At 44.3% G+C, this 13,304-nt stretch overlaps 1 protein-coding gene across 4 annotated transcripts in view; it reads right to left on the bottom strand.

Annotated features, from left to right (window-relative positions):
- Positions 1-13,304, bottom strand: part of anapc1 (anaphase promoting complex subunit 1) — a 222,829-nt gene that overhangs the window by 44,139 nt on the left and 165,386 nt on the right. For all 4 annotated transcript variants that reach the window (XM_078542651.1, XM_078542649.1, XM_078542650.1 and 1 more), the window contains 3 exons: positions 10,648-10,841; positions 8,636-8,722; positions 6,511-6,628 (listed from right to left, as the gene is read on the bottom strand). In XM_078542651.1, coding sequence (XP_078398777.1) covers positions 6,511-6,628; positions 8,636-8,722; positions 10,648-10,841 — 399 coding nt within the window. The remainder of the gene's footprint in view (positions 1-6,510; positions 6,629-8,635; positions 8,723-10,647; positions 10,842-13,304) is intronic.

The following is a 13,304-nucleotide window of genomic DNA, read 5'->3' on the forward strand; positions in this document are numbered from 1 at the left end:
CATTATTTATAAAAGGAGGAAGGGAGAAAACAGTGAATTACAGACTGGTTAGCATAACATCAGCAGTAGGTAGAATGCTAGAGTCTGTAATAAAGGATGTGATAACAGGACACTTAGAAAATATCAATGGGATTAGACAAACATGGATTTATGAAAGGGAAATCATGTTTGACAAACGTCCTGGAGTTTTTTTTTAGTGTAACCAGCGGAATAGATAAGGGAGAACCAGTGAATGTGGCGTATTTGGAGTTTCAGAGGTACATAAGAGGTTAGTGTGTAAAATCAAAGCACATGGGATTGGGGTAATATATTGGCATGGATTGAAAATTGGTTAGCAGACAGGAAACTGAGTAGGAATAAATGGTTTTTTTCCAGAGTGACAGGCAGTGACCAGAGGGATACCACAGGGATCAGTGCTTGGGCCTCAGGTATTCACAATATATATCAATGATTTGGATTAGGGAACCAAATGTAATATTTCCAAGTTTGCTGACAACACAAAACTTGGTGGGAATGTGAGTGATGAGGAGGATGTTAACAGGCTTCATGGCAATTTAGACAGGTTGAGTGAGTGGGCAAATACATGACAGATGCAGTATAACGTGGATAAGTGTGAAGTTATCCACTTCGGTAGGAAAAACAGAATGGCAGAATATTATTTAAATGGTGATAGATTGGGAAATGGTGATGTACAAAGGGACCTAGGTGCCCTTGTACACCAACCAGTGAAAGCAAGCATGCATGTGCAGCAAGCATATAAGAAGGCAAATGGTATGTTGGCCTTCACTGCGAGAGGACTTGAGTGCAGGAGCAAGGATGTCTTACTGCAGCTGTACAGGGCCTTGGTGAGACCACACCCGGAGTATTGAGTGCAGTTTTGGTCTCCTTACCTAAGGGAGGATATATTTGCCATAGAGGGAGTGCAGCAAGGTTCACCAGACTGATTCCTGGGATGGCAGGATTGTTGTATGAGGAGAGATTGGGCTGACTAGGCCTGTATTCACTGGAGTTTAGAAGAATGAGAGATCATCTCATTGAAACATATAAAATTCTGAAGGGTGTACAGACTGGACGCAGGGACAATATTTCCTCTGGCTGGATGGTCTAAAACATGGGGCCACAATCTCAGGATACGGGGCAGGCCATTTAGGACTGAGATGAGGAGGAACTTCTTCACTCAGGGTGATGAACCTGTGGAATTCTCTACCACAGAAGGCTGTGGAGGCTAAGTCACTGAATATATTTAAGAAGGAATTAGATATATTTCTGGACTCTTAATGGCATGAAGCGGTATGGGGAGAGTGCAGGAGTATGGCATTAAGCCAGAGGATCAGTCATGATCATATTGAGTGGTGGAGCAGGCTAGAAGAGCCAAATGACCTACTCCTGCTCCTATTTTCTGTTTCTATTATCTCCAACCATAAATACCTTGCACCCTCATCTCAGGTAAAGCAATCTAAGGCTTCCTTTGATCTTTAACAATCAAACTATCCAAGCTTACTATCAGGCAGACTGCAGAACAGATCACGTAATCCCCCTTCATTTACTCTAAATTTAAAGCTACAGCCTCAAAATGTAATCTAATCAACCTCATGTTTGCAACACCTGCCAATTAACATTCCATCAGTCTACTCACAATTAGCAAAGTGATGGAAGGGGCTGTTGACACTACTATCAAGAGGCACTTACACAGCAATAATATGCTCACTGGCACTCAATTTGGATTCTGCCAGGGCCACCTGGTTCCTGACTTCTTTATAACCTTGGTCCAAACTTGGACAAAACAGCTGAACTCAAGAGGTGAGGTGAGTGTGAATGCCCTTGGCTGAATGTGGAACGCGGAGCCCAAGCAAACTGAAGTCAATAGGGATCACTAGCTGGAGTCATATGTAGCACAAAAGTTGACGGTTGTTGGAGGCTAATCATCTCAGCCCCAGAACATTGTTGCAGGAGTTCCTCAGTGTAGTGTCCAAGGCCAAATCTTCTGCAGCTGCTTCATCAATGACTTTCCTTCCAACATAAGGTTAGGATGGGAATGTTTGCTGTTGTACAGTGTTCAGAACCGTTTATGACTCCTGAGACACTGATGCAGTCCATGTCCATAGGCAGCAAGATCTGGACAACATTCAAGCTTGGGCTGGTAAGTGGCAAGTAACATTTGTACCACGCAAATGCCAGGCAATGACCATCTCTAACAACAGGGAATCTAATAATTTTCCCTTGACACTCAATGGCATTACCATCGCTGAATCCCTCACCATCAACATCCTGGGGGTTACCATCAACCAGAAACTAAACTGGAGCAGCCATATAAATACTGTGGCTACAATAGCAGGTCAGAGACTGGGAATTTTGGGATGAGTAACTCATCCCCTGACTCCCCAAAGCCTGTCCACCATCCACAAGGTGTGATGCTATACTCTTTACTTGCCTGGATGTGTGTGGCTCCAACAAGACTCAAGAAGCTTGACACCATCAAAGATAAGACAACCTGCTTGATCGACACCTCATCCACCACCTGAAACCAACACACAGTGGCAGCATTGTGTATCATTGACAAGATGCACTGCAGCAACTTGCCAAGCCTCCTTTGACAGCATCTTCCAAACCAGTGAACTCTACCACCTTGAAGGTCAAGGGAAGTAGATGCATGGGAACACCACGACCAGCAAGTTCCCCTCCAAGCCACTCACCATCCTGACTTGAAAATATATCGCTGTTCCTTCACTGTTGCTGGGTCAAAATCCTGGAACCCTCTCCCTAACAGCACTGTGGGTGTACCTACACCACATGGGCTGCAGTGGTTCAAGAAGGCAGCTCACCACCACCTTCTCAAGGGCAATTAGGGATGGGCAACAAATTCTGGCCTAGCCAATGATGCCCACATCCCATGATTGAATGAATGAAACAAAACAATGATCAAGCTAACAGGTCATTTGCAGAGTTTGTGGCTGGGCCGAAGTAATTGGCCTTGGTCTCCAGTCTTTAGAACAAAGCACAAAGAAAAGTACAGCACAGGAACAGGCCCTTCAGCCCTCCAAGCCTGCGCCGATCATATTGCCCGTCAACTAAAACATTTTGCACTTCAGGGGTCCATATCCCTCTATTCCCATCCTATTCATGTATTTGTCAAGCTGCCTCTTAAACACCACTATCGTACCTGCTTCCACCACCTCCTCTGGCAGCGAATTCCAGACACTCACTACCCTCTGCGTAAAAAACTTGCCCTGCACATCTCCTCTATAGTTTTCTCCTCTCACCTTAAATCTATGTCCCCTAGTAATTGACTCTTCCACTCTGGGGAAAAAGCTTCTGACTATCTACTCTGTCCATGCCACTCATAATTTTGTAAACTTCTATCAAGTCGCCCCTCAATCTCTGTCGCTCTAGTGAGAACAATCTGAGTTTCTCCAACCTCTCCTCATAGCTAATAACCTCCAGACCAGGCAGCATCCTGGTAAACCTCCTCTGCACCCTCTCCAACGCCTCCATATCCTTCTAGTAACGTGGCGATCAGAATTGCACACAATATTCCGTGTGGCCTAACCAAGGTTCTATACAGCTGCAGCATGACTTCCCAGCTTTTATACTCAATCCCCTGCCAATGAAGGCAAGCATGCCATATGCCTTCCTGACTGCCTTATCCACCTGCGTTGCCACTTTCAGTGACCTGTGGACCTGTACACCCAGATCCCTCTGCCCGTCAATGCACTTAAGGGTTCTGCTATTTACTGTATAATTCCTGCCTGTATTACACCTTCCAAAATGCATTACCTCGCATTTGTCCGGATTAAATTCCATCTGCCATTTCTCCGCCCGAGTCTCCAACCGATCTATATCCCGTTGTATCCTTTAACAATCCTCTTCACTATCTGCAACTACTCCAACCTTAGTGTCGTCTGCAAACTTACTAATTAGCCCAGTTACATTTTCCTCCAAATCATTTACATATACCACAAACAGCAAAGGTCCCAGCACTGATCCCTGCGGAACTCCACTAGTCACAGCTCTCCATTCAGAAAAGCACCCTTCCACTGCTACCCTCTGTCTTCTATGACCAAGCCAATTCTGTATCCATCTTGCCAGCTCACCTCTGATCCCGTGTGACTTTACCTTCTATACCAGTCTGCCATGAGGGACCTTGTCAAAGGCCTTACTGAAATCCACGTATATAACATCCACTGCCCTTCCATCGTCGATCATCTTTGTCACTTCCTCGAAAAACTTGATCAAGTTAGTGAGACACGACCTCCCCTTCACAAAACCATGCTGCCTCTCACTAATACGCCCATTTGCTTCCAAATGGTAGTAAATCCTGTCACGAAGAATTTTCTCCAATAATTTCCCTACCACTGACGTAAGGCTCACCGGTCTGTAATTTCCTGGATTATCCCTGCTACCCTTCTTAAACAATGGAACAACATTGGCCATTCTCCAGTCCTCTGGGACCTCACCCGTAGCCAGTGAGGATACAAAGATTTCTGTCAAGGCCCCAGCAATCTCCTCCCTTGCCTCCCTCAGTACTCTGGGGTAGATCCCATCTGGCCCTGGGGACTTATCCACCTTAATATTTATATTTAGCTGAGGAGATTGTGGTCCATCCAGGACTGGGCTGTTGGAAAGTCAGTCTGCCAGCACAGACAGGGGAGAGGTAGAGCTGCTGTCCATGTACATGTAGAATACAACCTTGTCTGTGAATTATGTCAACGAGGGGCAGCATGTGGATCAGGGATCAAATTCTCTATCCCAGGGGGTTCTGGATGCTCCATCATTGAATAGATTTAATGCTGGGATAGATAGGTTTTTGGTCTCTCAGGGAATCAAGGGGGCAGGTGGGAGAGTGGAGTTGAAGCCCAAGCTCAGCCATGATCATATTGAATGGCCGCGCATACTCGAGGGGCCGTATTTCTACTCTTGTTCCTGTGTTTAGTTCCAAACTTAAATGGTTCATGAAGGACAAAGAACTGCATCATGAGTTCAAATGAAAGCAGGTTTAAGACCAATGGCAGTCAGGTGCTGGAAATGCTCTAGAATTAGGATTAATTGTCTCAGTAAAATATCACTGAACAGCTTATTTTTCCAGTTTCTATTACAAGCTATATTTATGAATGGCCTGCAGGAACTCAAGATGACACTGATGACCTGGGGTAGGAACCCTCAACCCTCCTCTTTCAAAGGCCTGGATGTCAAAATAAATGTGGCCAGGGTTTGGACAAGTTACTAGTGTAAGTTGTGCTCTGTCTCCTTGTATCTTTTCAGCTGACTGTGAGATGGGGGAAAACTAAACAAATGTATTCAGAAACCTTCATGCTCATTACCTTACAGCTCCCAGTTTTAGATACGCTACAAATGGAAATGTCCTCTCGACACCTACCCAATCGAACCTCTTTGTATGTTTAAAGAACTCTATCAGGTCATCTCTCAGCTTTCTCTTTTCTAGACATGGTGAGCCAATAAAATAATCTTGTGAACCAGACATCAGCATACTAAAAGGACTATACATCCACAAAGGGCGTGGGAACAGGCCACCTCCTTTGCTTATGTAGTGGATCACCATAGTGTTGACTCATTACATACAACCCAGTCTGCCATAATACTGTGGCTCTGGAATTCTCCTTCCCCCGGGAAAGTCTGTGCATGTCTCTGTAGGAGTTGTCTCACATGAGAACAATGTAGATGGGAACCATATCCTGAAAGTAGATGTGAATTAAGCATTCCCACAGTGAGGGCTGGGATTACAAAGTCATGTTTATTTAAAGGTTAGAATTTCCTTTGTTAGAATTTAAAAGAAGTCCTAATACTCCTCAGAGATATAGATGCATTTCATTTTAATTGTCCCCAAGCGGATATAGCTTGAAGGATATAGATGTTAACCAGCACAGATATGATTTCAGCAGTAGTGTGTGACTCATCACTGCTCAAGAATCCATTTCTGTGGAGAATCCTGTGTTACCAGGTCCAGAGTTACCTTCTTTGCTGGGGAAGGGGTTTTTTTTGGAGCGGGAAAGGGTGGGGGGGCTGGTGTGACGGGGGAAACGTTCCTTTGGTATTTGTGCCATCTGACAATGTTAAGTTTTTGGCAACATAACTGAAATCATTCAATCCTCAGTCCAGTACAATGGCTGGCACTTCCTTGGCATTGATTGGCCATGCGTGCTTGGCAACATCCTACTTGGCTTAGCCGCATTTCTTAGCTTGATATATTCAATACAAGATAGACAAGGGCAATGTGGGGAGACAGTGGTGCAGCTATTCCTTACAGGTGAGGTGTACAACCAGTAACAAGCCTGGCAAGTTGCTGGTTATCATTCTCAGGTAAGATGGTCAAATGGTTGAGCTCCCAACAATCATGAGCTGTAAAACCTCTTGAGTAATGATGTCCCTCATAATTTGCTTCCTTTGATGAATTAGTTTGCTTGTGCATGATATACAAGATGCTGGAATGAAAAAGGTCACACCCAGTTGTTCAGTTCTGCTTTAATTATAAACAGTCAACTCTAGCTCACATACCTTATAGGTAACCTTGATGAGGGCATAACATGGAGTGTTTGTATCCACATCAACTGGCACTAGGAGACGTGGCTCAGCAGCAAGAACATACAAGTGCCTCAGTGCCTGTAGGTGATATCTGGATGAAAAAGGAAAAAAATGCAATGACTCAGCCCTCAAGGTCTCCAAGGCCTTGGCCAACAATTACATTCTCAAGTTTTTCTCTTGTGCATTATGCTCCCCCGCATTACTGCTGTCTGGCATGCAATGAAACTGTCCTTTCAATAAGCAATCGAGCCTTCAGTTCTTAACAACCAAGGTCAGTTAGAGGTCAAAAAATAATCGCTAAGGGAGAATATCCTGTTCTTCTGAGAGTTTCTATCTTGACTGATGTAAGGTCATTGGAGGATATAAATCCTTGTACTTTTCCCACTAGCCCTCTTGGTCTGTCAGGCTATGCACCACTATAGCAGGTAAGGTATCCACGAATATTGCTGATTTTAAGCCATTCCTTTGGAGGCCCAGGGTAAAATCTCTCAATGTCACTTGTGCTTTTTCTTTCTATTCTGTGTGCCACAAAAACACTTACATAAACACTCCAACATGGTGAGGCATGAAAAAGAAAGCAGATGGAAGTAATGGGCAAGGAAATTGGGGAGGTAACTAAAGTTGGTTAGTCAGTGTTCAGACCAGAGGTCTACAGTGTGCTCAAGGGAAAGGGGATACTCTTCCATATATTTCCTTCAAGTCTGACTGAAACAGTGTAGGAAACCGAAAACAGAAAGGTCAGAGTGATAGGCAAAAGGGTGGAGGGGCTGAAATATAAAGTCACAAGTAGATCATGATTGCACTTGGCAAATAGGAAAAAAAAAGTTTGGCTAAGTCACCAGCCAATCTATATTTGATCTCCACAACTTTGTGGAGTCTACACTATGAAGAGTAAGTACAGTAAATGTAACTTGCTGCCTCACACGGAAGTGGTGTGGGAAGATGCAAATGAATAGAAGTTATATAGAATCATATCATTAAATCTTACAGCATGAGATGGTTTATTTGGCCCTTTGAAAAAGCCGTCCAAGTTAGTTCCATACTGCAGCTTTTTACCCATAACCCTGAAAATTAGTCCTCTTCAAGTGTAGGAAAGTTCCAAAGGAATTTGCTTTCACAATGCAGTAGAGATCTTCACAACTCTGTGAACATTTTCTCCACATTTTCTATCTACTTCTGCCAATTATTTTAAACCTATGTGCTCCAGTTACCATCTCACTTGCCAGAGGAAATAGTTTTTTTTGTACTTGGTCTGTCGAAACCCCGCACAATTTTGAATACCTCTATCAGCCCTCCCTTTTCCTGCTATGTTTACATAGGAAAGTACCAAGGGGAGAATGGAATTAGATAAGATAAGACTTTTTCAATGGGACAAATGTATGCTGAAACAATGAGTTAGCATAGACAAACCTGTTTGCAATGTCTTGGCAAGGGCAGAGAAATGGGTTGTATGAAGTTGGAATGAAATTAGAGAAAGTGCAGGGAAGATCAGAGACACTCTAGGAATTAAAGGTTTGTTATGTGGTAGGAGCACCATGGCCCAGAGAAATATAGGAAGAAGAGTCAATTAATTTGTGTTTGACCTCAGCCAGGTAGAGTTCTTTCCGCCAGAGAACAGTAGCATCACCTCAGTCAGGAGGATTGGAGTTGAGGGAACAGACAGCTATGAGCCCAAGGGCATGACAGATTGGAGTCAGGGGAGTGGAGAAACTCAGATGGCCACAGTTCTCGATGAAAGTGCAAGAGGCCTGAGGGAGGTGGAGATTCCGGAGACAAGAATAAAAGGGTCAGAGTTAAGCGAGACTCCAGGCAAAAAAGGCACGGCTAAAGGAACTCGACATCACATCAGGTTTGGAATTAGTCAAGGTGTGGTCTTAGAGGGATGAAGCTGATGCCCCTGCTGAAGACAGATTGTTCACAATCAAAAGGGATGGGGTAGAACAATGGTGAAAACCCACCATGTCTAGACAGCAATGGGATTAGCCCTTCCAAGAGTTAGGGAACTTCTGGATAAAATCTATGGGGCTCATTGTAAAAAAAAAAATCAGGACTACAAAGTGATACTGGTAAGCTCCAATATACATAAGTACACACCTACCTATTGTCAGTGCTGTGAGCTGGGAAGCGAGGATAAAGTGCACAAAGAAGAGCTGCGATTGCAGAATTAGACGTGCACAATGAGTATCTGTAATGGAGATTTAAAGGGACAATTGAAAACACAAATGAAAACAGTTGTAAGACGACTCATCCCTTTACAAACTGACTGTTAAAAGCAGGCGAGCAGAACCCACAAATTATACCAATATCAATCACACAGTAAAGCACGTGGGCAGGGTTTTACATCATAGTTGTGGCTGCACAGAGCTTTCACCCGATCATCTCCATTCCAGTGTATTTTGCGAAGTCCATTGGAAAGGTGAACCACCGAGTGAGGTGTGGTAAGAGGAGGCGGCTGCGGTAAGCGAGGTGGGGTGAGTAGGTAATGTGCACAAGATGGGTGCGGTGAGTGAGAAGCAGCAAAAAGAACGAGGGCCAGCAGGCTAGGGGGTGAATGACTGGACTGTTGAGGAGGGCAGCTGATTAAGTGCCGTGGGCTGGAGCAGAAATTAAGTGGTACAGGATGTGGGAGATGCATGTGATGGGCAAGTTGGGTGTCATGGATGAGTGAGGTTGGGTGATTAGGTGGAGGCAAGCTAGTGGGTTACTCAGGAGTGATTGAGCCAAATGAGGTGAGTGTGTTCTGGGAGAGTGCTTGGGTGCTGACAGGGCAATTAGGTGGGTGAGATAGAGACAGGAGAAGGGTAGGTTGTGTGGATGGCTGAGTGGGGCAATTGGATGAGCTAAATTAGCATGGAGGTGGAGCAAGTGTGGTGGGTAGATTAGGGTGGGCAGTGAAAAGTGAAGGAAATAAAATGCATATTTAAGGCACTGTATGCCTCATGTGTACACAGTAATGAATCCTTCATATTTAACAATCAGTACTGATCTACACTATTTAAATTACAATTGTGCTGTGTGGAAAAAGTAGAATAATAAATACACTGTACCTATCAAACATAACCATCTACTGACAGCAATTCAAAATAGTTCTGCAATTTTATTGTAACTTGCTTTCTTCCTTTCTCCAATTTTTTATGCTTCCTTTCCTGGAAGACAGCAATTCATATCATGGCAGCTTGCCATGGGTGCATTCTACTATCTTGCCCAAATGGCCATTCTCTGCAGTGAATAATGGTTGACTATTCGATTGTGAACAGCATTACAGTTGAGCCAAGAGGCTGTCCGTACCCAACACCTGCAGATGCACTTACTAGCAGGGCTCACAGCATTGGGAGCAAGAGGGAGAACAGAAAAGCTGGAGGCGATACACAGGCAGGTCTGTCAGCACAGGGAAAGATAAAGAACAGATTGGTGTTTTGTCTTCTTAGAAAGGTTGTACACCCAAAATGTTCACCTGTATTTTCTCAAGCTGACATATTGTGAATTCCCAACACGAGCGACACTGTTCACTTTGGTGATCAAGACTGGGTTGCTCATAAAAATTTTAAAATATTTATTTTAAATGACGGCCTTTCATCTCTGGGATCCAAGCTCAAAATCTAGGTCAGACCTAGAGCGTGCAAGTTTTCCAAAGCTCTGCGAAATAAGCGTCCTTCCAGTTCCTAGTGGGCACGGGCCTACAGAGCAAAACTCTGCAGTTTGGCACTAATTGGTAATCTTACCTAGGTAGGCCACAAGATGGCTGCTGTGAGAAATGCCTTACTGGTGCAATGGGGGAGGCACTCCTCTGAGGTTGAGGCTGAAGCACATTGTTGGGTGTGGATCAGAGTGTGTTTGAGAGTTCTGTTGAAAGGTCATTGGCCTGAACGTGAACTGTTTCTCTCTCCACAGATGCTGCCTGACCTGCTGAGCCTTTTCAACATTTTCTGTATTTATTTCAGATGCCCAGCATCTGCAGTATTTTGTTTTTGAGTTTTGCTCTAAATCTGGCTGTGTCATGAGAGACCTGGAAAGCACACAATATCTACAGTGGGTGATTGAAATTGGAAGATTTCAATCCCCCATCACATCTTGTTAATTTACTTTGTAAGTGAAATAGTTCTAAGTTACCTTCCCCCTCCCAAGAACAAGAGACCAAGAGCCATATGAGCTGCCATGTGAAAGCCATAATTCATCTCTCCTCCAGTTCTTTTATGCATGAATCGACACAGCTGGAGGACTTTCAGGTTCCCAGTGCCTGCCATCACTAAGGCAAGGGAAAGTAGAACCACGCTCAAGCAGGTTTCCAGGTTGTGGTGGCCAGCCTGTGAAATTAATGAGAAAGTTAACTGGCTTGCTCCTTTACCACCCCCACCCCACCCGTTTGTCATTTTCTTTTATTCTTCTTGCGGAGAAGAAACACATTTCCTTGACTGAGATTCAATGTTCCCTCTAACTTCTCTTCGCTATGGGCAGCCGGCTTCTTGTGCTGTGTAGTCCCTTTAAGATTATCACGCGGCCTTGCAAGCACGCCTCTGAAAGGGACCACGGCTTGCAAGTGACCTGTTTGTTCCCTGCGCGACCACTTTTAAAGGGAACATTGCTAAGGTTTTTAGGCGGGCAGCCTATTCCCTGGTCCCTCTTAACAGGGCCTTTGCATCAACTGCTTGCAACTTATAAGTGAGCAAGGTGAGCTCCTGCAATAATATCTTTCAGGTTGCTTTAGTCCACCTGACCATATTGACTATGATAATAATTTCATAAGAACATAATTAATAGGAGCAGTGGGCCACATGGTCAATTGATCCTGATCCACCATTCATGGCTGAATTTTTACATCATTTCCACTTTCCCATCTTATTCCCATATCCCTCGATGCCCTTAGTGTCCAAAAAAATCCATTGAGCTCAGCCTTGAAAATACTCAATGACGGAACATCCACAGTAAAAATCTCTGCATGAAAAAACTTCTCCACGCCTCAGTCCTTACCCAGAGATCCTGAGTGGAGTGCATCAATCACTGGCAAACCCATCACCCCCCACCGCCTGAATTTTGTGAAAAATGCACTTCCAACCGTTGAACAAAGGGAAATAACCATGCTGTATATACACCAGTCACTTTGAAAACCAGGCGTTTCATAATGGTGCTCATGACTAAACCCACTGGACCAAAATACAGGTATTTTCTATTTTTTTTTGTTAGCATGAAAGGAAGTTATGCTAAACTTTTATACAAAAGGAGGTTACGCTAAACTTTATAAAATACTGGTCAAGGCCTCAGCAAGAATAGTGTGTTCAATTCTAGGCGCCACACTTTAGGAAGACGTCAAGGCTTAGAAAAGGGTGCAGAGGAGATTTACTAGAATGGTAAAAGGGAAGGGGGATTTCAGCTATCTGGAGAGACTAGAGAAGCCTGGGTTGTTCTTCTTACAACAGATAAGGTTCAGGGAGGATTTAACAGAGGAGTTCCAAGTTACGATGGGTGTCGATAAAATATATAGGGAGAAAGCATTTCTACTGACAGGATGGTCAGTAACCAGGGGACACATGTTAAAGGTAACTGCCAAAAGAACCAGAGGGGAGATTTGGAGAATTCTTTTCACCCAGTGAGTTATGATCTGGAATGCACTGCCTGAAAGGGAAAAACTTGAAGAGGAAAACATTTACGGGGCTATGCGGAAGAGGTGGGGTCGGGTAGTGGGATTAATTGAATAGCTCTACCGAAGAGTTGACACAGACACCATGGGCCGAATGGACTCCTTCTGTGCTATGAGATTCTATGATTTGAAGTCTTTAATGGTAAGAATTATCAGGTTATGTCGATAAGTTTAACAACCTTTGCACTACAAAATACACAATGCGTTATAACTTATAGATAGGTTTCTGAACTCTAAAGGCGTCAAGGGGTATGGGGCGAGCCCAGGAGTATGGCATTGATATAGAGGATCAGCCATGATCATACTGAATGGGGGAGCAGGCTTGAAGTGTCAAAGGAACTACTCCTATTTTCTACGTTTATGCACATCACATTATTTCCAGCAGCATCATCTTTGGTCAAGGTACGTCTTTTTATTTCACTTCTCCTGCAAAAGTCACGTTCTTATCAGTATTTCTTTTGCCCTCCTGTAGGCATCTCTTCACTGGCATATAGTTCCATATGCACTGGTCACCCTCTGGTTTCTCGGCCAACTGACCATTGTTTAAGTCTAAGCTCCACTGCTAAGGGTTGGGAGGTAATTTATTTGCGGAGGGTTTCACAGTGTAGTTTGATCCTATTGCCACCTAATGTCGGCATACGCACACTTCCAGGAAATGTTGCTGGACAGTGATCAGGAGTCAAATCCATTTCTCCCCCCCCCCTCCCCCATGAACAGAGTACAACTGCAATGCCCCTATGGTACTCTGCCCCACCCGGGACCCACAACCGAGCAGAGACTGACAATGGAAGCCAGGGACATTCAGTTTGCATGGCACAGCTGCTCAGGTAACTTCCCTGAACCATCAGGAAGCTTCCTCCGTTGTCTGTGCTGATCTTTCCAGTGCATGCACGACTGCAGCAGAGTCACTGGCTAAGGTGAGCTGTTTCCAGTTCACAGCCAATGTTGGCAGTGCTGACAGGAAGGAGGCCTTCAATCAGCAAAGTGAGATTGACAGCTCAGCTGCTTGTAAAGGGGGTGGCGGGGGGTGCACTCACTATCAAATTATACTGTAACAGGGAGCTGCAGCAGGCTCGAGTGCTCCAATTCCAAATAGAATTCCATTATAGGCCACGATTAAAGAAAATCAAAC

Source organism: Cetorhinus maximus, chromosome 5, assembly GCF_964194155.1.
Source record: "Cetorhinus maximus chromosome 5, sCetMax3.hap1.1, whole genome shotgun sequence".
NCBI classification, from domain to species: domain Eukaryota; kingdom Metazoa; phylum Chordata; class Chondrichthyes; order Lamniformes; family Cetorhinidae; genus Cetorhinus; species Cetorhinus maximus.